General features: G+C 39.4%; 2 protein-coding genes across 3 annotated transcripts in view; one reads left to right on the forward strand and one right to left on the reverse strand.

Moving 5' to 3' along the window:
* Positions 1-9,007, forward strand: part of LOC145779210 (exosome complex component 10-like) — a 34,345-nt gene extending 25,338 nt beyond the window's left edge. The window contains exons 6-9 of the mRNA XM_082590746.1: positions 1,911-2,064; positions 3,213-3,390; positions 5,498-5,643; positions 5,824-9,007. Coding sequence (XP_082446872.1) covers positions 1,911-2,064; positions 3,213-3,390; positions 5,498-5,643; positions 5,824-7,338 — 1,993 coding nt within the window. The 3' untranslated portion in view covers positions 7,339-9,007. The remainder of the gene's footprint in view (positions 1-1,910; positions 2,065-3,212; positions 3,391-5,497; positions 5,644-5,823) is intronic.
* Positions 9,008-9,331: 324 nt separating this feature from the next.
* Positions 9,332-25,725, reverse strand: LOC145779923 (PDZ and LIM domain protein 3-like). 2 transcript variants are annotated; one of them, XM_082591599.1, is made up of 7 exons: positions 25,574-25,725; positions 25,227-25,378; positions 18,586-18,652; positions 12,515-12,597; positions 11,093-11,189; positions 10,576-10,703; positions 9,332-10,051 (listed from the first exon to the last, which is right to left on the reverse strand). In XM_082591599.1, exons 1-7 carry the CDS (start codon positions 25,679-25,681, stop codon positions 9,913-9,915), a joined length of 774 nt encoding a protein of 257 aa, XP_082447725.1. In that variant the 5' UTR covers positions 25,682-25,725; the 3' UTR covers positions 9,332-9,912. The 2 variants fall into 2 exon arrangements, with proteins under 2 accessions (XP_082447725.1, XP_082447726.1); XM_082591600.1 differs by lacking the exons at positions 9,332-10,051; positions 10,576-10,703; positions 11,093-11,189; positions 12,515-12,597 and adding an exon at positions 16,119-17,970.
* Between the last annotated feature and the right edge of the window lie 994 nt (positions 25,726-26,719).

A 26,719-nucleotide genomic window follows, 5' to 3' on the forward strand; every position in this document is an offset into this window, starting at 1 on the left:
GTCATGAAGCGTTTCTTGTCGAGACATCGGAAAGCTTTGTGGCATGATCGTAGTGCAAGAAGTTTTAACAATTTTCGCTTTTATTATTGTTTTGTTTTGTTTGTCGTATCCAGGCTTACACCCGGTGGTTGAAGCTTTAGATTAAGTGGACGGGAAGGCAAGGAAGCCAATCTTCGTGTCCACTTTCAGGCATGCCTTTAAGTGTCCTGCCAAAGACACAGCTGTAAGCTATGCTCTTGAGCGGTGTCGAAGCGGCGCCCTTTCGATTGCAGTTCTAGGGCTCTCACCACTCGGCTATGCACTGCAGCCGACTATTATTGTTATTATTATTATTAAATGTAAACCCAACAAAAATTTCAGTCTCAAACATAAATTAACTTGACAAAGTTACAGGATATATATCGTAACGTGCACTATATGTCACGAACGCTAGCCTATGTCGGACAAACTATGACAAAGTTTTCCACACGTTGGACCACGCATCGTCTGGTGTGGTAAAACGCATCAAAGACAAAGCCCCAAGTGCTGTATGGACTTATTGCTTTCTCCACAGAGAGGCCTTTGCTGTAAAAAAGCTGTCTCAAGAGCTGCACGAAGTGTTGAATGATGTGAAGTGTGTAAACTTCATCAAAGCAAGACCACCAAGTCGGCATTTGTTTTCGTCTTTGTGGATTCTGATTATTATCAAGCATTCCTGTTGCACACAGAAGTGCGATAGTTGTCACGAGGTCGTGTCCTGAATCGAGTTTGTAATTTGCGAGAGGAGATTGCTATCTTCCTGAGGCAACAGAACTGTGTGATTCGGTGATTGATCGTGCCGCAAAAGTTTCTGCTTACCACAAAAAACTCATATTCTGGAAAAGTTATGTTAGCAGAGATGAGTACGATATATTTCCTCAGCTAACGCAATATATCTGTGGCAATGAAGTTGATATTAAGCAAACGATAATTAGACACCTGGAACAGTTTGCCAAAAAGTTTGCGCATTACTATGGAGAATCTCTAACACTTAATGACCAAAATGATAGGATAAATTGATCCTTTTGTTGGAAAAGATCTGCCTCAACTTTCCATCCATGTTGCAGAACAGTTTATGGACATAACGACAGAAGTAGCAAACCGTATTTCTTTTGCGTCCTTCAAAGACAAATACCCCAAGGATTCTGCAAACATCCACTTTTAGGCTTTCATGTACAAAGTGTATCCCACAGTTTCACAATTAGGGATTCAAAAACAGATTTCATTTGCAACAACTTAGCTTTCTAAGATTGGATTTAGCGCCATGTGTGTATTGAAAACTGAACAGCGAAACCGGCTGGAAGTTAAAGCCGACATGCGGCCATGCCTAAGAAAAATAACGCCTCGATTTCAAAAACTCACTGACAGCAAGCCAGCACAGCTATCTCATTAGTGATTTGATAAACATAATTTTGTCGGAAAAAGTTACTGCTTTTGTAGTGCTGTTTGTTTGCAACACAATCTTGTGTGGCTTTTAAAATATTATGACAATTTGCTTGGGTCGCAAGATTTTACCGAACTGAATTTTTTTTTAAATGGGTCGCCTTAAAGACGAGTTGGGAACCACTGCTGTAGACCATAGCCTACAGTTCTCCGAGGCAGAGGCATTGTAGGTGAGGTGCTTGACAGAGCACTAACTTGGTTAAACTGGTATCAAGCGGCTTTTTGAGTTTGTGAACAAAATATATACAAACTCGTAATTTTTATCATTTTTGAACCTAAAATTTGAACATATCTCAAACTAGAACCAATTCGATAAAAAACAACATCGGATTCAAATATACTCCGAAATATAACTCCCCAAATATACTCCGAAATCGATGAAACATCTCCGGCATAGAAAATTATGTCAACAAGAATTATCCTATTATTCTGTTACTTTAATTCAACAGGCCATCTGAACAAAGCCAAGACGACTGCATGTTCATCTCCACTGTTTCCGAACTGGACCAACTGATGTCCGACCTTCGTCAAGCAAAGGAGCTGGCTGTAGATCTTGAGCACCATTCATATCGATCCTTTCAAGGAATAACTTGCCTCATGCAGGTACGCTCATCATCATCTGTTTTTTTTTTGTTTTTTTTTTATGAGAGATGCGATTATATTTACCCGTTTCTCATAGTTTTCTCACGTAGCCTTTTCATATTTTTTCACGGAAATGTCCATGCTTAATGTGTTATGTCATTTTGGATGCAGTTTCTGTCTTCACCACCATCTTCTTCCCAGGACGAGCCGTTGCAAGGCGCAGCAATTTGTGACTGGTCTATTTTAATCTTCGATATCCCAGTAGCCTTTATTTTGTGTATCTTCTATTCAGACCCTGCCTGTTGTATGAGTCATCCTGCCACATTGCCACGACACCCTAAAAGTATCCTTTCCAGGCACACTTGCAGTTTAATTCTCACTAAATTGTTCAGCCTCACCCCTTGAATTATTCGCTTTTTTATGTTTAGAAATCACCGTAACTCTTTTTCTTGGAAGCTATGTTTATTTTGTGTTGCTATTTCATGGCTTCTAGATTTAACTATCAATGCACATTGCACAATTGCACATTATTCTTTTATTTAAACTCGTTGGACAGATAATGACATTTCTATTATCAATAAATTCAACCATTATTTAAAGTTGAGACCATGGCAATCAAGTTGAGAGGCTTTAAAAGTATCTGAAGTGATAGACAATTTGTGCCTCTTGACTTTGTTCACTTCAATCAAAACATTGACATTAGTTGGTGTTTAGTTATGTTAGAAACATATTATATCCATACCACTGAACAATTAGTTTTGTCCAGCTTACTGAAGATTTCACATCCGAATATATTATTAGCTAGTAGCCACAATTAATTAGCCTAGCATTTTTATTTTGGTTAAAAATGTAGGGAATACACTCAACCTTAAACTACACGTGGATTCGCTGTAACCTCACCCGCTTGAGGTGCTTCCTGCTTTAATCGAATTGTTAATATTTCTGAGCTATAAGCAAATAGAATAAATTTTACATTGACGTGTAACAGGTTAAAGTGCTTGTTGAGCATTTTTTTGTAAAATTTTATATGTTACTGGATTGCCGTATTTAATCGACCACTTTTTTACCAGAATAGTTTTAATACTCTCTGGTTGCAGACACAGTTTGTGTAAATGTATAATTCTTCAAACATGTAACTTTGTTCTTCATCCCAACCCATGTTGATGTAGCTGTCCACAAGGGAGCACGACTACATTGTGGACACCCTCGCTCTCCGATCGCACCTCCACGTCCTCAATGAGGTGTTCACCAACACCGAGGTAGTCAAAGTCTTCCATGGCGCCGACTCTGACATCGTTTGGTTGCAGAGAGATTTTGGCGTCTACGTGGTCAACATGTTCGATACAGGTTCGTTTTCTTTGCTCTTGTTCCGGTTAAAAGCTTTTGTTTCCTCAGTTGAAGGCGTTTTTTGCAGTACTATTTCTTTTGACACTTTACAGAAAGTTTTATCAAACCATTACCACACAAATGAATGGTGAAAGAAATATTGTTTTGCTTTGACTTTGCTAAGACAGTGTTGTTAATGCACCAGCCCCACCAAAGCACGTTTAACATTCCGTTATAAGTTTAATCCAGATGTAACACTTCATCTTAGGCCAGTGAGCTTTTTTTGTGCATGTATTTTCTTCTGCAACGTTGCTGCAATTCCTTGTAAAGGAATTGCTGAACTCTTTTTCCAGTAGAAATAAATACGTCAATCACCCCGTAGTGACCGGTCCTCTAGTTTCCGATTCCACACCAGCTTTCCCCTTCTGTTTACTGAGTCCACTCGTTTCAATGTTGACTTTTCCAAGCAAGCAGCTTGCCTCAACCCACTCGAGCGAGCACACGTTTAACCTGTAGTCTGAATACTGAAGTTCTGACATGTAAAGTTTGGATCAACAATTATAAAATTTTTACTTTGTGGAGTGAGGAAAGTGATGGAATGGGCAATGAGGAAAAGAGGTATACCGGAGGTATTAGTGAGAGCTGTGATGTCTATGTATGAGGATGTAAGAACAAAAGTGAGAGTTGGATCAAATTATTCAAACGAGTTTTCTGTGAAGGTTGGTGTACACCAGGGATCAGTTTTGTCACCTCTGATATTTGCTATTGTGGTTGACGTTGTAACTGAAGGAGTGAGGGAGGGCTTATTGAGTGAAATTTTGTATGCAGACGACCTGGTCTTGACAAGTAATAGTATGGAGGGAATGGAGAGAAAGTTTGAGAAATGGAAAGAAGCATTTGAAACCAAGGGTATGAAGGTGAATCTTGAAAAAACAAAAGTGATGGTGAGTGGAGCAGAAGGAACAGTTGTTGAGAGCAAAGTAGATCCCTGTGGAATATGTGGCAAGAGAGTGATGAGAAATTCAATGCAATGCAAGGAATGTGGAAAGTGGATACATGCAAGATGTGCTAATGTCAAGAGAGCCGCAACAAGATTGGCGAAGTGTTTTGTTTGTGGGAAATGCAGTAAAGGAAGGAATGAAGTGGAAGGCCATGATGATGAGTTCTGCCATGGCATCGAAACAGTGACAGACTTCTGTTATCTGGGTGATCGGATAAATGGAAGTGGTGGATGTGAAGCAGCGGTGACAACAAGGGCAAGATTGGGCTGGGCAAAGTTCAGGGAATGTGGGGAAATGGTGCATGGCAGAAAATTTTCACTAAGGATGAAAGGAAAAGTATATCGGAGCTGTGTGCGGCCTGCAATGCTACATGGTAGCGAGACATGGGTATTGAGAGAGAGTGAACTGGCAATCCTGAGAAGAACGGAAAGGTCAATGGTGAGAGCAATGTGTGGGGTGAAAACGAGAAGAGAAAAAAGGACTGAAGAATTGTTGGATATGCTAGAGATGAGAGAGACCATAGACCAACTGGCAAGGGCAAATGGAGTAAGATGGTATGGACATGTGATAAGGAGGGAGGAAGGAAGTTTTCTTAGAAAGGCACTAGATCTAAAGGTGGATGGGAAGAGGAAACGCGGTCGTCCAAGAAGAACGTGGAAACAACAAGTGAAGGATGAGTTTAAAAAAAGTCGGACTGAAGGAGGAAGATGCAAGGGACAGGGTGAAATGGAGAAAAGGGATTAAGACAATTGCTGCGCGGAAACAATCGGCCACCCCCACTAATGGGGAACAAACCGACGATGGATTATGATGATGATGATGAGAGAAGTAATTTTAAATGTTGTTTGACCAAATTTACGTTCATCGTACTTTTCCCGTAAAAGTACCGTACTAACCTTTTGGTAATAACATTACAGATTATTGAATAGTTTGATCACAAATTTCATGCGAAACTTGTTTTAACCATATATGTCGTCGTTGGAAAATGCTGAGCTGCCACCCATATAACATAATATCGCGTGTGGATGTTGACTTCAACACATGTAGAGATTTCATGGGCTATACAATAACCAACCTTGTCTGTTACAACATCCACATGAACAAATAAGTAATATTGTGTCTACCAGGCCTTGCCTCTCGCACGCTGTCACTACCTCGTCATTCGTTGGACTTCCTCGCCCACCACTATTGCAACTTGCACTTCGATAAGAAGTACCAGCTTGCCGACTGGAGGGTGAGGCCTCTCACTAAAGAAATGCTCTTCTACGCTCAGGTTAGCAACGAGAACCGATCATAGTTTGCTTGTCATAATCCCAAACTACAATGCTGCCACTATGACGCAAAACGTTTTGTTTTAATAAAAGAAATGTTTCAATATTAAAAATGGTCTAACAAAATTATTGTTAATTTGAACGTTTAATCCACGTTGGATTAACGTTGTTGTTATTTCCAGGGTGACACGCACTATCTTCTCTACATCTATGACCTCATGAAGAACCAACTTCTCGATCAAGGCGAAGGTGACCCGCGCTTGTTACGTCACGTTCTCACGCGGTCACGTGACCTGTGCATGACTCGATACGAAAAGCCATTGTTGAACGCGGAATCCCACCTGTCGCTGCTGGAACGAAGCAAACGACGCGGGAACAAGAACCTGAAGCTGCAATCGCCGCAGCAGCGAGAAGCCTTGCGGATGATTTTCGAATGGCGGGACACGATGGCCAGACAAGAAGACGAAAGCCCTGGTTACGTGCTGCCAAACCATATGCTGCTGCAGATAGCTGAGATATTGCCACGGGAAGCCCAGGGTGTGCTGGCCTGCTGCAACCCCATTCCGCCATTGTTGCGTCAGCATGTGGTGGCTGTTCATCAGCTGGTCATGGACGCGAGAGCGACGACTCGCGCCTCGCTTGAAGCCAGCAGCGCGGCCAAGCAAGAGAAAGTAGTAAGCACCATGCCAGTGCCCGCTAAAGTGGATGATGATTATGCGAATCTCCTCAACTGCCCACACGATCTCTCACGCGAATCTGGTAAAAGAAAAAGCTCGACTTTCAATGTGAAAGCTTCGAAGCCAAACACAGCGTTGCAGCGGTCCAGCCTACTTGGTCCATTCAACATCCAATCATTAACAGTCGACCAAGTATCTTTGTTCAAACAGGGCCTTGTACGTTGCGCCATCACAAAGTCCTCAGATACGAGTTTGACTCAAGATAAGAAATCGAAAGTTATCGAAGGATTTTCTTGGGATCCCTTTGCATTTTTCTTTCCATCCGCTGATCATCATCCACAACAACAATCTTCCTCTTCTAGTGCAGACTCGGATCAGCCTTTGACGCTGAAACGAATGCTCTCTGGTAGCTTTAAATGGAAAATGCGCAAGCTAGAGATTCAAGAGGAAGCAGAAGAAGAAAAATTGAGCGAGAAACCGAAAGAGTTCGGCACAGTTATAGAAGTTCCCGAAGAAGCAAAACGCAACACTGAAGATCAGGTTCAAGTTCTGAAGAAGATGATCAAAACAAAGAAGAGGAAGAAAGCGACGATGGCAGCAAACTCATTTGCCTCCTCTGCTGTCACATTTGCTGGATTGCCTCAAGCTTTAGTACCCACCTCGCCACCCGACACTATTCAAGGTCCCCCATATCCTCGTGATGCCAGATTCTCCATGCAACCCCCTCAAGATGGCCCACTATCCAACCCTTCTTCATTTACCCCCACCCCGCCTGAAACTTTTTCCCATTCTGGCCAACATCCCGCTCAAATAGAACAGATTAAGAAATCTTCAAGAAAAGGTTTTGCGCACAGATCAGAGAAACGGGGTAAAAAAGGGGGTGGCAAGGGTTACCCGGACAACGGGCCACAGTCACACGACCAACAGCGCAAGCGGCCGTTTGCCCCTCACAAGTATTCAGATGACGATTACAAGCAGTTTCAAAAGCGATCCGGGAAAAAGAAACGCAAGTTCAGATGAAACGGCCCGCAGCAGAGCGAATTTTTGAAACCGTATGTTATAGAAACACTGGAAACGCAAAAAAATGACACTGGCGGCTGACGATCGTGGCAAGTGAGGAACAGAAGGAACGGTTGGCTGAGCACAGAGAAGGTTTAACAAGCGCCCAAACGTGCGTCGGCTCGACGCCGATCAAGAGCACACTCCTGTGACTTGGCAAGGAACTTGACACGTTTGAAAGTGGACACCAAAGTTGGCTTTCTTGTCTTCCGGTCCACTTGCCTTCAACCATTCCGGACATAAGCCTGAATACGATGAAAATAAAGATGGTGAAAATTTTGGTGCCAAGTGTTTTAGTCTTGTAGAAAACCATCTGAGCGTCGTAGTTAATTATTCATTGTAAACTCAATATGTAGTGGTGGCAAAACTAAATAAACACAAGACTAAGTCATTGTTAAGAAACCGTTTTTTACATTGATTCAACGTTGCTCCAACATAAATCAGCATTCACTTACTCGTTAGAATGGTGGCGGTATATGTACACTGTACGAGTGTACACTGTACAGGGTAGGTGCATCATTTCCGCCACATTTTGGAATTTTAACTTGTACCATTGAACAATGGCACAAATTCTAGGCCAGATTTAACTAAAAAAAATATGGGAGTCACCGGATCCCCCAACCATCACCTCTTCACCCCCCTAAATGTGGTTTAGTAAAATCGCTATAATTTAAAAACTAAACAGAAAAATTATTGCTTGGTAGCCTACTAACTTTTTGAACATTAATGATCCAAATGAATGCACAGTAGGAAGCATCATTTTCTTCTCATTTTGGAAATTCAACTTGTGCCATTGAAAAATTGTGACCATTCCAGGTCAGATTCAACCGAAACAAAATATGGGAGTCATCGGACCCTCCCTATCACCATCTCCTCACCCTCCTAAATGTGGTTCAGTAAATTTGCTATAACTTAAAAACTAAACAATGTAACCATATAGTGTTTGTTTGTTTGGTATTTTTTGTAATTACTAGATTTAATTCAAACATGCAAAGAAAATGATGTTTTAAATTATTTTTTTTACAAACTTCATAGACCGAAGGTGTCAGAAAAGCCGTAGAAAGCAGGGACAAATAACGAAATTGAAATTTTGCCATACCAAAATAATAAGCGAAATTACCTGCATTAACAACTAATGTGTAGACCTCATCTGACCTGGAATGGTCACCATTTCTCAATGGCACAAATTGATGTTCAGAAAAAAGGGGAAATGATGCACCCTGGCATAGAGGCGGTTTATATGCCAGTTCTATCTCTAAACGAGCGACCAGTTGGTGACTAGAAAACCACAAGTGGCTATCATCATAACATGTCTAATAGACATAATGGCACTTGTGAAAAATATTCTTTGTCTTCATCACAGTCACGAGCTGCTAACGATCTGTCAAGATGTCTGTCTTCAAATTATTTCATGTCATGGATCGCTGCCTGGTCACATCCTTTTGTTTCCCCACCCCGCCTTAGGGGGCAACCACCCAGTGGTTGTTAGTCCTATCTAGCTAGGAAATACTGCCTGGTGTTCTTAGTAATTCGATGACAACTGCCAATTATCCCATGCTTCTCCTCTCTGTCGTGGTTATTTTGTTGGCTTCTATTACAAAGTCGTCAAACGAATAAAATTCTGCTCTTTCCAGAACGTGTCCAAGTTTTTGTTGTCTCCGGTTTCTTCAGAATATGGTCAAACGCATATGAAGTGACGCATTGAAAGTTTTTGTATAATGTATGTAACAAACTTTCAGTGAGATTTATCCCTAAAATCCACACGCCAATAGTACATCAACCATTTGTCTCTTCAGTAAATGAGACCTGGCATTTGTCCCCGCTAGCAGGGGCCCGCTAGTTTTTACAGCCCTTTTATGCAGTCACATAATAGTATAGCTGCTATTGTGGTAAGCGATCACAACAATGTACAAGTCAAGTTCTGAGTGCAATGTTTATTAAAGTACAAGGTTAAGTAGCCTACACTTATCATCATTACATTAATAAGTTACTTTTAGTTATACCCAGGTTTACACCTGGTTCAAACGAGTGTGTAGGGTTTTGACAGCGTCAGAAGATAGCCAAAACCATACAAGTGTAAGAGATCGCTTCGAAATAATTTTGGCAAAGTTTGGCAGAAAATCTTTGGTTTATTTTTGAGCTGCTAGTACGCGGTTAAAAATAACACTCTCTCTGGAAATTTATAGAAGATCTGGCAACACTTCTTCATAACGCACCCTCCTCTCAACCAAAATGTCATAGCTTCTTGATTTCCTTGGCTCACACACATGCGAAGAAAGTGATGTGATAATATAGATTTAGATTGCCAATTTAAGCCCAATTTGGATACTTAACCCTGAACTCGATAAGAGAAGCCTGAGTTAACAAATTAAATGGAAGAACTTAAGTTAAACTATGTACATTAGTGACACAATTTGTTCAATGGCTTGTCTTGCGTAGAACTTTTTATTTTCAAAACGTCAGGTTAACAATAATAGCAGTGCCGGTAATGTAAAACATTTTATGAAACTGGTGAGGCTCATCATTCAAGATAGTTTATTCAGGGTCTACAAACGACTGAAGCATTTTGAAACTTCTAGATTGAGTGGATTTGTTCTTTGGTGTCGCTGATTGTCTGTGCACTTCACGAAAAACAGCAGAATCTGGATCTATTCCCTCTGCGTCTCCAGAAGCTCTGAACAACGGTCAACACGGTATTGTCAGAAAACAAACTTAGCAACAGCACCACGTGTGGCCAATATCTTGATAAAGATAAGCGAACGTTTTCGTAACTTATGTTAAATCTGTACCTTGTCAATTGTCCAGCATCTAAAAACTGGTTTACTTTACAGTGAAGTAATAAATGCTAGAATTAAATCACTGATACACAAAATGTACAATTGTTGAATTGAACACGTTCAAAATATGAGAGGATTGGAGTGTTGGACTGAAAGCATGAATAGAGTGAGCAAGGATTTGAGAATTTATTCTGAGCCTTAAACCTTTGCTTGAGTCCTTTCAACTTGCTCACAAATCGGGTCTATTAATTTTCACAGGCCACGTCGCAAACATATTTCTAACTTTAACGTGTAAGCCTAAAATAGACTGCATTGTTGACCTCGTCTTCTAAGAAGTCGGCAATGATACGAAGAGATTTATAGGCTAAGCAGGCCTTTTGAGCTTATCATAAAATGTTTCTATAACTTTGAAAGGTCTTACCCTGGCACCGAGACACCCATGGACTGAGCTTGAGCCTGCACTGTATCGATGATGTTCGCGTTTGAGTACATTCCCATTGGAGTGTTGTACTGAGCATGCACCACTTTGGACTTGCCGGGTCCTTGCATCTTTGTAATCGTAAAGCACACGTTGTAAAAATTGGCAGCAGATTTACATTTAAGTTAGATAAAAAGACGTCTCTTCAAGTTGTTTAGATCTTAAATGGAAGAGTTGTCCAAAACAAACATAGTAACATGGAATAACGAGTAGACTATCAAATAAAGAAAAACAACATATAAACACATTTACAACATTAGGCTAAATGGCTATTTGTGTCAGTCATGGGCTAACAGTTATGGCATTGAAGCTTTTCATTCTCACATGGGCTTTTTCTTTCAAAGAGCTTTTTATGGTATAGTCGTGTTTATGGCTTGATGTTTAACATTGACAACATCCTTTCTTTGAAGTCTCGATGATACGATATTTCTACATCAACGCCTGGTCTTGGCCACCTTACCACCATAGTTCCTTGCTTAGTGGCAGCCGATCTCTTGAGCATCGATGGATCGAAGACCGGGGCTTGGCTGGGGTCGCTCGTCGGCGCTTTCACGGGTCTACAGTGCAATCAAAAGTGGTTTTGAGAAAATCATCATGAAACAACAAGAGAAATATGGTTGGCTTGAAAATCATTTGCATTTGCAAATGACTTTGTATTACATGTTAAATGACGTTTCATAAATGTTTGGATGCCGCTTTCGCAACAATTATGTTTGCCCCCTAAAATTTTCTTTGTAGCTACGTCACTGGTACCAATAGCCTACTAATAAATCACCACTCCTGTGTCTGTAAAATTCCTATATAACATGTACAGTAGGCTACAGTAGCCTACGTTTGAATGGAAACGGTTTAGCCCAATAGTTGATGATGACCAAACCTTTATAGGTTGCATGGACCAGTCCAGATCTCCACTTTGTTCAAAGGTGATATTGTTGGGTGGTTGTTGAATCCTCATCCACGAACTGACAAAGCCTTGATTGGTTATTCCTGGTAGTTTCGCATGCTTGTAGAGGCTCTTGACGGAGGGCCGGTTACCGAAATTGGCAGAGTGAAGTTTTCTGATTATTGGAATGGTGTTGCCATAGGAATTATTCCATCCACTATAGCCTATGCGTCGTTGAATGGAGAACAGTCCTGAAATGCGTTAGCCTACTCAAGCGCACACCCCGGACCAGCGCCGCTTGATCTTAAGTCAGGTGCCCACTGAGCTAACGGGGAGGACAATGTATAGCTTACTGATCCAATGAGTCATTTGCAAAGCCATATCCGTTCTACGTTGTGGGTCACTACACGTTTCCAGTTTGTCGTATTTTTAGTGCTGTGACAACTCCTCTCTGGAGCCTTCTCTAATTTTGTTCCAAAGGTTGTTCGATGAAATGACCATTAGATCTAAGGTTGAAGTTTTAAGTTTCCAATGTAAGTTTGTCTTTTATATTTGGACGACCTTTGGAAATCTATCTTGCAAAACTGACTGTGCACAAATTTCTAGGTGCGATACAAGCTTGTCCGTTACCATCAGTGGGTAAATGACAAATGTCAGACTGTGTATCAGTGAATAATAGGCAATCTCTTTTTTCTCCATTATGGGTTTGCAATTTGTGGGGCACTTCTTTGACAGATGTGTCCCTCTGGGTGTCTTTTTGGGCATATCCTTTCCGTTAGGCTATATTCCGTTTGCTCAGACATAAAACCAATTCCCAATTTCTTTTCTGTGAAGCACCATACCACAAAGAAGTCCGAGTCATTCTTATCTTTCAATTTTGTAGCTAACTTGATTTTTTCCTCTATTTTCTTACACAAAAAAAATAAACAAAAATTACAGAATCCAAAATTTATAAAATCTCAAAAAAATTGCCAGCAGAGTAAATTAATTTATAGTTACCTTGGTGCTACTGGAGGACCAGTCGGAGCTCGATAGCCTTGAGCAGACCGGTTATGACCGCTTCCAGCCGGTTTTACAGGCTCCTTTAAACATGTTTAATGTGAATCAATTAGATACCGTAGCTAGAATTATTGTTTATCAAGAGGAAACTTGTTCCCTCACTGGATAACCGAGCGTTACTTAGTCTACTAGGCCACTACTGTGTGTTCTACAGACCTCTACCGTTCAGAAACTATCTCCACTAAATTCATTTTGCCGACACTACTCGCATGAGGAAGCGCAATGCTTCTTACTGTCCACCTTAGCCAGGAGTCGAACCAAGATCGTATGATTGGTTAAATGGTTTATCAACTCAGCTATTTTAAAAACTTTTTATTTCAAAAGATAGATCTGATATTATCTCCGACTAAAATTGCATCAAAAGCAAAACACGGTAGTATTTTGGCAAATTAAAAGAAGGTATAGAGTAGCGGAAGTGAATCGGAAGACTTAGAACAACAGGCTAATGTGATTTTAGAAACTGTTGGATTTAGTTACTACTTGATTTTAGAAAAGCGAGTGAGCAATAAACATATTTGGATTGAAGACTAAATAGCATCTTCGTACCGTTATAGTACAAATGACAAATAGTTTATCAAATGTTCCTTTTTTACCTATTGTTTTACACCAAGTTTATGGTTGACCAACTATTGTGTCCAGTTAGAGGGAGCGAAAGATTGCAAAATGTCAGAAACGTTGGCTGTCTCGGTTTACCCGTGCTTACCCTTGTCTAAGTTTTGTGCTGTGTATTGGCAGTGATGACCAAGATCACCAGTTATGGTGATGATGGCGTATGAGACTAGTTATGGTGATCTGGAATATCAAGATCACCAAGAATGTGTGATCCTGAAGGTCAGATTACCAAAGCAAAGTGATTTTGTAGATCAAGATCATTTTTGTGTACCAGTCTATTTGAAAATATGAAGTTTTTGATCAATAATGTTGCAAAAAAGATATTTTACTTCAAGCAACCTAGATAAAGGTAGTCGGTATGCTACTTCTAAATGTTGCTTTTAACTACCCGATTGCTGGCCTAAGAGTTGTAACAAGTTAATGACTGTTGCTATTAGGCCTGGCCTATCAATCTTTGTCGTAGTTTGCGAAGAATTGCAACGTCACACCTAAGACCGAGGGTAATTACAATACTGAAAGTCACAAAATTCGCATTTAGTTTCGTGCTTTTCATTTTTTTAAAATAAATAAAAACTTTAAACTGCATCATTTTCCACCAAAGTTTTGCCTGGTGCGCACATGGGAAGTTTTTATTTCGTGCTACTAAGTATTTTCACGTTTCACTTGAATATATAAACGTTTATTGCACCATTTACCCACCTGGCAACCTTGATACTGTCGTCTGCAGTAGTAAAATGTTTGGCGGTCTACGATCAGAAAAACCGCTCCAAACAAAAATATAAACGCTATACAAAAAAGAGGCAGCATATGTTTTCACATTTAATATATTTGTTTATACTCACACCTTGAACAATTATTGGTCTGGTTAATTGGCTGTACTGAGCATTCAAGAGGGCCATGGAAAAATTTGAAAAATAATAATTTTTTTAATTTATTATCTCCAAGTCCACTCCAACACTATATAACAAAATAAATAAACTAAAATTTAATAAAAATAGCCTACTACTACATTTTGCCCAAATCTTCATGAAATGGTCTTTAATTCCTGGTTGTTTCAAAAATAATGATATAACGATGGTGCGCAAAGCGAACTCTTGAAGCTGCAAGAAGAGACGGCAACCTGATTGAGGTTTGAGAAAGATAGTTCGACCTATGATTTGACCACATTTTGGGAAAAACTAAGCAAATCGTACTCTAAGCTTAATGAAATTGTCATGCCATTGCTGTTGCCTTTCCCATCAACATATCGTTGTGAATGTGGGTTTTCAACAATGTTACTTCTGAAGACAAAGCAGTGCAGTGTCTTGGATATTCCATATGACATGCGGCTTGCTCTTTCCACCAGCAATTAAGACATTGTCAGAGTAAAAACAAGCTCAGCCGTCACATTAACTGCATAGTGCATATATAATAACTAATTAATATACTATCATGTTTATTGTGTGTTGTATTTATATCATTTTATCATTCTAACTACCGGTTACTGTATAAACAAGTTGTTTAATTAAAATGACGTTTCTTAATTTTTCAAAAGGTTGAAAAGATAGGGGGGCCATTAATTTTTCCATATTTTTAAAGGGGGCCACGGTGTAAAAAAGGTTGAGAACCCCTGAACTAGAGGAACAATCGCATGGATTGGAGGACATAAATCCGAACTGTCATTTGCATTCAAACGGTTGGAATGCCTTTCCCAAAGAACTGGGTACCACTACAGTGCCGCCTTGTAATTCTGTTCGATTTTGTGAGTGCGACATGAAGGAACGAAGTACATCACTAACAGCATCATCTACTGCTCCGTAAATGAGCTTCATGACCTAAGTGATACGGATGTGAACAACAATAGTTGCTCTATAGTCCAGATTCATACCACTGTTTCAAGGCTGGACAATGGCAAAGGGCCTTTCAACTTTTTGATTGACGAAAGTATTGAGTGGAGGCAGAATTTTTAGTTTCAACCTCTCATAGCATAACAAAAATCAAACCCAAACTGTCTTGTTAACAATATGACACTGATCTGAATTTTTTTTGTTCTTCCTGTTTGCGTGATAGTGGCTGCGGAGACCATCTTTAGTCGTCCTACAGCGGAGGAGTAGGCTACTCAGATACACATTAAATATACATTGTAAAACAGTTATACCCGGAAGAGTCTCATTAACGTTGTTCTTTGTGATGTAACTAATAAGATAACTTGGGGGCCAGGTATCAAAATTTAGCTTTCAGTCATTTTTCCCTCCAGTTCTGCTGACAAAAAGATACGTTTGATAGCAAACTCATTTAAAATTTAAACTAGTAAAATTAAAATTTAAACTTTAAAATTTAAACTAAACACCCAATCTTTCTCTTTAAAATCTAACTAGATAAAGCTTTGGTAGAGAACTAGAAAGTTTGCTTTTTTGGACCATAGACAAACAAAACAAAGTAGCCTTAGCGGGTTTATCATAATGCATTATGCACAAAAAAATATAACATAATGACTCAATTTCGAAAACGTTTGAGTTATTATGTTATATGTTTTTGTGTATAATGCATTATGTCAAACCCGCTAAGGTTACTTTGTTTTCTTTGTCTATGGTTCAAAAATCTAACCAGTTCTACATAAAATTCCTTCTCGAAAAAAATGATGCGACTCCAATTAATAATTGGCACCACATGAGGCAGTGAAGGGTCGTAATGTTTTCAGGGCATTTCCCACGAGATTTGCTCAGTTTCGAGTACAAATCAATGTAAAGTTTAAAATAAAATTGGTGCATTTTTTCACAATTACCTAAATACAAAAACAGACGTCTTTTGTCGTTGAGCAATAACTTGTGGGACAAGATTAGTATTTGAAAACGCGCAACTGAATAATCTCACCATGAAAATGGATAAAAACGAAGTGATCCGTGTAACTAAATATTAGAAATGAAGAGCAAAGCGAACATGGAAACAAATACTCAGTGCTGCGTTTATATTATTTCTACGTAAAGTTAACGTCAAACGGCGTAACGATAATGTAAAAATAAGATAAAGATGAATAAGCTGTGAAGGCAATGTTAGCAATTAATACAAAAACACTTCAGAATATAAGTTACATCTCATTGCAACATGCAAATATTAGAAACAAGACAAAAAAAATTGTTTAAAAATCACGTGTTACGAAAGGGTCTATCTTGCCTACTGACACGGGGAGCGCTATACATTAGTGCAATTATACACATTACGAAAAAAAGCTAAGTTTCCTTTCAATAACAACAAAATTTGTGACGCTTAACCAATCTTGCAGTCTTGATTGTTATCACAATGACAGGCCAACAATATGTTTTGACCTACCACAGACCTACTATGGCTTCTATCGTGGAACAAGAGTCGACTTCCATAATTCTCTTTAAAAAATTTATCTCTTCCCTCTCTTCCCATAAAAATGTCGTGTGTACTGTACGATAGTGTTATCGAATAAACCTATAATTTCATGAGTGCTACAGTAGTCCCATTTGTATTTCCAAAACTTACGATATTATTAATAGTGGGTTTTAGTACAGTGCAAACCGGGCTTTACCACGTAAATACCATTCAACATTGCATCTCATTTCCAAGCTGACAAAAGTTAACCTTGTTACGTCGTTTCAATGTCGTCAGATGTTTAAAAATCCATCACTTTTACATTTATTCAGCGACTCCAGATGTTGAAGTAATGTAAAAAAGACGGATTTTGCTGCCTGGGGGAAGAACACAATGACATCGCCAGGATGCAAAATATGTCTATTTCACATTAGTTCAGCATCTGAAGATGTTGACTCAATGCAACAACAACTAGTTTCGTTAGATGGGACAACCACAAGCTGAACGTGTACAACCAAACGAGTGACAAATTTCTTGCTTTTGCATTAAACCAACGTCTTCACACGTTAACACAATGAATATAAAAATACATGGAATTTTCCAACACGCAAACAAAAACGCACGAGTGCAGTAGCAGAGAAAACGTGAAAGTAAAATAGTTGACAAATGATTGATTAAAAGAATCTTCATCACCGGACTGAATAAGCTTTTTTTGAAGTCCCGGATGTTTCATGTACAAGAAAAGATTTAAAACTAATGGCCAAAACCAAGCTAAAAACTTTAATTACAATTTCAACTATCAATTGTCTTAAAATGTTAGGTTTAGCTGTTCTTCTCTCATCCAAGCATTGGCGCTGGATGAGGGAAGTTCTGTGAGCAACGCAACTTCATAGCTTGCTTGCATAACCAACATTTTACGTGAAAATGAAACTACACTGAAAGAATGCACGTTTTAAGCTTTTTTTTCCAAATAGAGGTTGAGAAACGTTAAAACGATGTGTATAGACGGAGTGCCTTAGGAGTTACTTTCCCCCTACTTGGGCCTGGTAGGACATCTGAACATTTGCGTTTGAATATAAACCGACAGCTTTGTTGGGGCCTGAAACAATTCTACCGTTAGGAGGACCAGGTTGAGGATTCGGGGACACAAAATCAGCAGGAGGAGGCGGGAGATCATCTGCTGGCTGGAAAGAGGAAGAGACAAACTGCCTAGGCTTGGCATTGAAGGAAGCCGGTTGTAGGTTCCTGGATCCCCCATCCGGCTCTCCTCGTGGAGCAGCTGATGCATCCGGGGATTTCTTAGGAAGAAACGACACCGACCTAAACCCAGGGGGCTTCCCTGGAGTAGAAGCACCATCACGAGCTAACGACGATGTGGCAGGAGTGGAGGATGCAGCTGATGCAGAGAACGGTTTTGCACTTCTATTGTGACGTGACATCCGTTCCTGTTCGGTGATCTCTTCCTTCTATCACGTGACAGCATGCAACCAATCAAAAGCCACAAGAACATGCAAATGCAAAACACGCAAAAAGGTGAGTTGACGATGCTTATAGTTCAATGTACGGTGAAACAAACCCACAATATTGTTAACTGTGAGAATGGTAAACTATGAAAAACATTAGTGATAAGTTACTACTGCTGCTTTTTCAATATATTCTTATTAGCGGAGGCGAAATTGCTATGAGCATCGAGTAAACCAAAACTGTGGAACTTGGAAACATCAAACGTGGCAACTCAGATAACTAATCTTTTTAGATAAGTTACGAAATATTGAATTTGCGTTCAATGTGTTCACTCCAGCATGAGTAGCGACATAGGACTTTTGCTTGGTTAAGAAATATCCTTTCATTATAAGAAGCCAAGCCTGTTTGGATTATTTTGCAGGTCAGAAGTAAATGGGAGATGTTTTCAACCCTCAACATATTTTTCTTTTCTTTCAAAGTTTTATGTCAATCCTGCTTGCAGTAATTTTCTGATTTTAATATCTGTATATTCTACTGTGTGCACTGCACAGAATATGACTTATTAAAGTAAGCCTACTCGTAGTAATAAGCTATGACAGAAAGTCAAAAATACTCACATAAATGCTCCTGTCGCCCTGCACATTTACTTCTCCTGTTGGTTGAGTTGTCACAGTGGCCGCGTTTCTAAACAAAAGTCAGTGTTGATTCTATTTGATTAAGAATACTGATGAAACAGTTTTAACGGAGGTGAAAGCTCTACATCAGGGGTGGGGAACCTGCGGCCCGCGTGACTGTTCCATTTGGCCCGCGTCAAAATTTCTTTACCCAAAATATATTGAAACAACAGCTTAAAAAAGAGTAGGCTTTGCATTCTCAGTATATTGCGAATGGCTTTCTATGACTAGTTAATCCATCATAGAAGGCCATTTGTAACAACAATGTGTACGTCACAATGTGACCGTCACAATGTGACCAGTTATTGTTAATCGGTCAGTTATGGCCCAGGGCTTCCCAAACTGGGGGTCGCGTAATGAACTTCAGGGGTCGCAGAAAGTATACCAATTTGCACAATAGACTGCATATTAACACTTCTGTGCGAGATGCTGTGACAGTTATTAACTTTATTCAGAGTCGCGCACTCAATAGGCTGCCCGTATTTTTGAAAATTTAAGAGGTGAAATGGAATCGGAGTTAAAAACTCTTTTACTACATCGTGAAGCATCAGGCCAAACCCTCGACATGAGGATTAATTCATGGCCTGTATAATCAAAATTGGTTGATGATGATGATGATGAAGCGAGGTGGCTTTCAAAAGTCAATGCTTTAAAATGGCTAGCCAATTAACGTTGAAAACCGAAATCGCGATTTTTCCAACAGAATAAAATTCAGTCTTGGTCCACCATTTTCGCAATGACATCTAGCTTTTGGAATTATGCCAATTGTCAGATTTGCTTGAAGAACTGAACGAATTTAATTTGTCCCTCCTAAGAGAAGACATCAATATTTTGCATTGAAACCTAAAATTGATGCGTTCATCAAAAATTTGAACATCTGGAAACAAATATTTCAAAATAATTTATATATCTGAAATATTCTCACTTCGCCTACCGTCGTTCCAACCTAAACAGCATTGAAATCGCCTTAAGACCTGCAATAACAAACACTGAGCCACGGCTGGACTTGCTTTGTTGCAGAAAGCAGTCACACCCGTGACCCATCACACTGAATGTGTTTGTTTTTTGTTTTTGTTTCCAGTAGGCTGCCAGTGCCCATAGCCCCATAGGCTTCGTTGCTATGGTCAGAAATAAATAAAAACAAATCGACCTGAGAACGGTAAATTGTTTTTGACTTTCGTTAGATTTAAGCTTTTCAATAAATATCACAATAGTATATTTCGCACTGTTGGTCGTTTTAATGGTAAGGGCCGCGAAACATTTTAGGAGATCAAAAGGGGTCGCGAGCAAAAAATTTTGAGAAGCCCTGAATACCATTCGTGAAAAGTGTTTTGCAGAGTAGCCTATACTTCTCAAATTAGCAAAATTTTACATTGTATAATGGCTTCTAGAAAGAAAAGAAAGATTGGTGATGAAGGCAGAATGTTCCAGAAAAATTGGACAAAATTTTGAAATTTTTAGTGGCCCGCCTGTGTTATTTCTCTTTTTATGTGGCCCGCAATACTAAAAAGGTTCCCCACCCCTGCTCTACATTATCTAAATTTTGTTTAGTTGCCAAACCTGCTTGTTTCATTTACTGATCGAAGTCAGTTCATTGAAAACTGAATAGATTTCTATGAAGCTATTTATTTTACTTGCAACGTGTGTTTGAAACTGTGAAACAATAGTCAGCTTTCACATATGCCTGCATCTGCTTGGTGCAAGCACAATGGGAGGGATCACCGATATTGCCAGGGTTGCCATACCGTCCTTATTTCTAAGATGTGTTCTTATTTTGAAGAACTCTATCTTAGAAAATATTACTGTCCTTATTGCTAGGAAATGTCCTTCTTTTTGATTTGAGTCCTTATTTTGTCTTTTCAACAATTAGTGAATAAACTTAGTAGAATGACAGCCAAATCCCTACTACAGTAAAAGTGAACCTAGACCTGAGTTGTCGTGAGATGCACAAAGTATTTTTTTCGAACAATGAGTTGCTGGAACACATTGTTTCTGGCAAAAAATATGGCATGTGATATATAATGGCTCATATAACTGCTGAGATTTGTTCTTGGTATGAAAATTTAATTTTTTTGTTGTCCTTATTTTGGGGTCCATGTCGATGGCAACCCTGGATATTGCAGTGGCGTATATTCAGAGTGTGTGCTCCGCACACCCATCAAACATGGTTGATTCATCAATCATCATACAGTTAAACATGCAAGTAGGCTACTTGGTAGCCTATATAAATGGTTAAGGCATGGTATGCAAGTAGCCTATAAGTACTTGGTAGCCTATATAAAAGGTGATGGCAGGGTATGCAAGTTTCACTACCCAACAAAAGTGCAGAGACAAATTTTTGAAATGGCAGAAAATGTTAAGGAGACTGTTGTGAAGGAAATTAAAGAATCTGGCTTGTTCAGCATTGCAGTGGGTGAGTCCACTGGAGTTCGATCTTGTGCACAGATGCTAGTTTACGTCCATTACAAAATAAAAGATTACATTAAAGAAGAGTTTTTATTTAATGTCATCAAAAGGCAAATGCTTTGAATCAAAAGGCAATGCTTTGAATCGATTATTTCAGCTAAGAAGAGAAGTAAAGGCATTTATGCAGAATAAAATTGATAGTGAAATGCAAAAGAAGCAAACTGCCAAACAAATCCAAAAACAAAATGGCATGATTGAAAAAAAATTGATTGATGTGATGAATGCTGATAATTTTGAAGAAAATCTTGTTTATTTAACTGACATGTTTCCGGAGTTAAATCATCTCAATTTATTATTACAAGGAAGAGACAGCACAATCATAGGCTTCAAGGACATTATTCAAGGACTTCAAGGACAACTATAGCTACAAAAACTGCTCTGTCTCCCTCTCTGCCTGTCACCACAAGTCGATACCTTGTCATGCAATGTGTTCGAAAAGCCTGTTTACTTATTTGCTTTTATAGCCACAGCAACGTTAAATCAAGCCTAAAATGTATCAAACTTGGTAATATGCACCTTCTTACCCTCACATCAACACAACACTGCACTCCCATCCCACCCATGTCAGCTGTACGCGCGTTACGCAAAGCGTGCTAAAGCATGAAACAATCACTGCGAGCGTGTTGCTAGGACCCAGTTGTAGCGCCACCGAGTGGATCGCACAACCCCATTGAACAGAGTGGTTGAATAGCGGTGCTTAAGTTAAAAAATTCGAGACGTGAGACCAACGACTTAAAATTATTCTTGAAATTATGTTTGTTTGTAAAACGTTTACGATTGAAAGCGGCCTATGGCATGCCAGAGCCGAAACTTTGGGATTTAGGCTACGGTTTGTAAGTTGGTTGACTTTAAATGGTTAAGTGGTTTGACTTTGCTTTCTGTACTTCCGGTTCCGACAATCATTCATCCTCTTTCTGTAGCGTACCTTCCATACAGTACGTAGGGGAAGGTGGGGTAAAGCGGACCAACGGGGTAAAGTGGAACCCCGCCTTTTTTTGCTATTAAAGTTTCACTATTGTGCGGATACCATTAAGTTTAGTGAAGCATGACGAAAAGTAGCTGCACACGCCATTATTCAAGGTTTCATGGTTTAGAAGACACAAAAAAGCGTGGAAATTACTTTTGGCACCCTCTGATCTATTGAAAGGTATGTATGGTAACTTAAATTGTATCTTATGTACATAAGGTAGAAGTTTTTTTGAATAATAAAAATGAGCCTCACTATATCACGTACGCATTACGTAGATTCACTCTTGTTGCTGACTAGCCTAAATTTGACCAACAGTTAAATTAGTAGTAATGTAGAGGTGGGGTAAAGTGGACCAGTGGTGATCCACTTTACCCCGTCATAAATATTTTTTCTTGTTTATGAATTCTTGACCGAATTAGGTGCTGTGTTACTTATAATCTTGTAGCTTATTTTACACAACAGCTGTGTAGGCCTAATTAGCACTCAAGTGGATAGTTGTTCTGATATGGTTGGTTGGTTATTGAATCTTTATCCTCGGACTGACAAAGCCTTGATAGGCTATTTCTGGTAGTTTCGCACACTTGTAGAGGCTCTTGACGCAGGGCCGGTTACCGAGATTGGCTGAGTGAAGTTTCCGATTGCTGACGTGTTGTTGCCTGAAATTATTCCATCCATTAAGTACCGCTAAATGGAGAGCAGTCCTGAAATGCGTTGCTCAAGCGCACATCCCGAGAGTCGAACCAGCGCCGTGTAATCTTGAGCCGGGCTCGTAACCACTGAGCTAACGGGGCGGAATATCCCACCAATCATGATCGAGTAGACGAGCTGGTTCTTAACTTAGTTATATTCTTGTTTTTCAGAATGCCTCGTTATCACCAAAGGACATCCTGTGGGCGTATGAAGCCTGTGCTGGTTGCAATGAAGAGGATGACAACTTTATCTGTGAACTCCGTTTTTAAAAAAAATTTTCAAAGTTTGATTCGTAATGGACTTATGAACTGCAGTTGTGAAGTTTCATAATGTCTTCGCTAATGATGCTAGTTGTAAATAATTTGATTGCGTGGAAAAAAATTACGGATTTTGCTCAAAACTTACAACGGTCCAGTTTACCCCACATATGTGGGGTAAAGTGGATTATTGGAAGTAATTTTAAAATTAAAAAAAATTATATAAAAAAGCTGGCAGTCATCAAAAGTGCACTTTAAAAATTGTCGAAATATGTTAGAGTTAACGCTCAAATAAAAAAAGTTAAATTTTTTGGCAAGATCAGTGAACTGTACTGAATTAACCCTTAGGTATTCCACTTTACCCCACCTTCCCCTACGTACCTTCCCAGCAGTGGCCGAGTGGTTAGCGCGTTGGGCTCGCAGTCGAGAGCCTGCATGTTCAACTCCAGCCACCCGCACTTGCTGTTGTTTCTCTGGGCAAGAAACTTTACGATAATTGCCTCTACCCAGTGATCGATTTCGAGTAATGGGTAGTACCAAATTTAAGTCATAAGTAGAGTAGACAACCGGAAACAGACATTGCAGTCGGCTGCAGCGTGGGTCAGGTGTACGTCGGAAGGCGTACACCGATGCATAGCGCTCAAGTCCGCTTTCCCGCAATGCAGGATAAAGATAATAAAACAAAAAAAAATACCATTCTTCGACAAACGCACAGCAACTGACTTGCATAATTTGCTTTACTGGAGCGTTGCGTTCATAGCCATTCGGGACAAAAACATGTTAGGAGGCGTAACAAAATTGGCCCAAATATATACGTTTTGATCGATAAAGAAAGTTTTCCATCTCAGTCTACGTATAAAAGGAAAAGTTTTGCGCATAGCCTATAGAAAGCTTACCATCTCAGTCTGGATAAAGCCTCATACGTGTTTTGTACACTGTACTGTATATCCAAATAGCTATTCAAGTAAATTGAATCAATATTATCAAAGTAACATTTACAGCCTGCTTCACCCTTTGCGGAATCGTCAGAAGGTGCTTATTCAAATACAATCTATTGAGCTTATACCTTATAACATGCAGTATACATCTTCATAACATATTATATCATAACTATTATGCTTATAGTCCTACACTATCACGTTAAGTATGCCTATATTTTAGTGAACTACTACCCAGACAGTAAATCAGTGACTTGCTGACAATAAGCGACTTACTCAGACTGACTTGCTGTCTGAGTAAGAATTCCAAATCGACTTTGATACTTTCAAAACCACGTTTATCAATTTTAAACTAAAGTAAAACAGAATTTAAAAAAATAATTTGAACCCTTGGCTCAGACTCTCGTGCCAACAATGACAATACCAGGCAATAAATTGTCACAATGATAACAAAAATGCCAAACGAATTTCCAAATACAATTCGCCGCTCCAGTGATTGATGACATTAAAACCGCCAGGTCGTCTGAACTAGCGCTGTGACGTCACGTTTTCGATTAGAATCGCCTCTATCTGAAGCGATACAACAAAAATGACGTCATCGAGCAAAGCCTGAGCGATCGCTCCAACGCAACAGAGTTTGCGTCTATTCAATGTTAATAATTGCAATAGTGAAGCAAACCAAGAATCTTTCTTTGTAGAAGCATACCCAGCTCATCAATCACCAGAAGTCCATAAATATCCATGCAGCATTTTACCGATACGTCTATCTAACCTCAACAAGGATTGCATCAACATTTTACAGAGCGTATGATTGTATATCCCACATATCCATTAACAAATGACTCATGCATCTGCGGCGTTCAAGGCATTGAAAGCCAATTATTGCTGTTCCTCTTCAAAGCGATAAACTAGAATCTACTGCGTGCATTTCGAAGACACCGCAACAAGTTACGGTTCTGGGAGGCACTGATTTTGAAGCATTTGTATATGTCAAGAAACTAAAGACTTGGGGCCTACCATTAAAAAGGTATCAAAAATATTCACTTGGCGCTTTTTGGTTCCTTTTTAGATTTTGTGATGACGTCTGACGAACTTTTATCCGACCTAGCATAGGATTTTTTTACTTTATTGCTAGTAAACCTTCTCCATTGCCTCTTCTTTGTCGCGGGAGTTACGGCTACAGAACACACTAACAGTGATAATAAGAAGCAAGAGCGTGTACGTGAAAATGCATAAATCATGATACTGATAGGTAAAACTTACTTTTCAATAACAAGATAGAGAGATCCTACAGCCTCCTTTACTTTGGCCTCACATTCCTCTTGGGACATGTCAGAGACAAACTGTCCGTTCACTGAGATCAGAACATCTCCGGACGAAATTCCGCTTTTAGCACTAATGCTACCCGGAGTGACCTGATCAAAAATGAAAAAAAAAAGTAATACATGAAATGCATTTTAAAAAAGGAAGTACTTTGGTACTTAGTATTTTTGTCAAATTAATGGATTATGGCAGTATGATGATGATTATGTGCCTGATCTGATACAGACGTTGGTTATCATGGCCTTCCAGGCAGTATAGCCTATCAAAAACCAACAATCTTTACTTACTCTAGTTATAACAAGTGGCTGGTTGAACTGTTTTCCTCCGGAAAGACGAAATCCCCAAGGCGGAGAACCGAATAACGTCAAAGAAGTATGAACTCTAGCAGGAGCCATATCCACCAATAATCTTAACTGGCTAACTTTATATGAAACTACAGTACGCCTGAAAACAAAACTTTTAATGCCTTGAAAAACTTTGACAAATATTCATCAGTTCACTAAGCGAAATAATTAATTGTATTGCCGAACTTAACAATTTCTTCGTGTCACTGGCAGACTGTTATAGCAACAAATGACAAACTGAACTTACAGTGGGTGAATTCCAGTCAAAACTAAATCATAATACACCACATGCTTTTCTCAAAAGTCGACAAAGCTAGTACAAGCACTTGAAACACACTTCTTCCTTATGACGTAATAAGTCATCTCATACAAGCCCATTGTTGTTAAGTAATGTGACAAATGTGTGGAAGTGGATGCTATCAGGTTACTGTACAACAGGACGTGTGAGGTGTGAGTGGGAAAACGTGAGGAGTATTCATGAAGTTAATAAACATCAAAGCGAATAATAAAACAAACATCTCCAACCAAAGTGAGTTCTCTAACAACAGTGAACTTCACAGTGCGAAGCTACATTTAACTTTTAGATCCGTCATCCTTCCCGCCCTGAACGCAGTAGCGTTGACAGGGGGTCCAGGGGTTAATTTTTATACGAGCCGAGATGATTTTAGGGCCCGTAAACTTGAAAAAAACACTGCGCATTCTTTGGATGTAGCGCATTTTTCTTTGAAAGATCTTGACTTTGGGCCTGAAGATCTCAATTGGTAGCGGGACTAAATTATCTTTTCAACGGCCCTGCCCGAACGACAAGCTAGTATGCCATTGCTGACAGAAAACCGATAGACAACGAAATATGACCTCACTGTTTGACATTTCAATAAAAAACAAACTCACCGAACTCAGTCTAGCATTATGAGGCATGATAATTATAACGACTACCGGAGAGCCTAAAGAAACAGAGTAACAGGCCACAGACAAGCAACACTACTTCTACTGGCTTTCCAAGGTGGCTAGCCTCCTACAAAATATTTTGAGTTTTCAACGCAACAAAGCAATTCAAGTGCTTGAGAACAACATAAGACCGTTGCAAAT

This window comes from Aplidium turbinatum, chromosome 11, assembly GCF_918807975.1.
Source record: "Aplidium turbinatum chromosome 11, kaAplTurb1.1, whole genome shotgun sequence".
NCBI classification, from domain to species: Eukaryota; Metazoa; Chordata; class Ascidiacea; order Aplousobranchia; family Polyclinidae; genus Aplidium; species Aplidium turbinatum.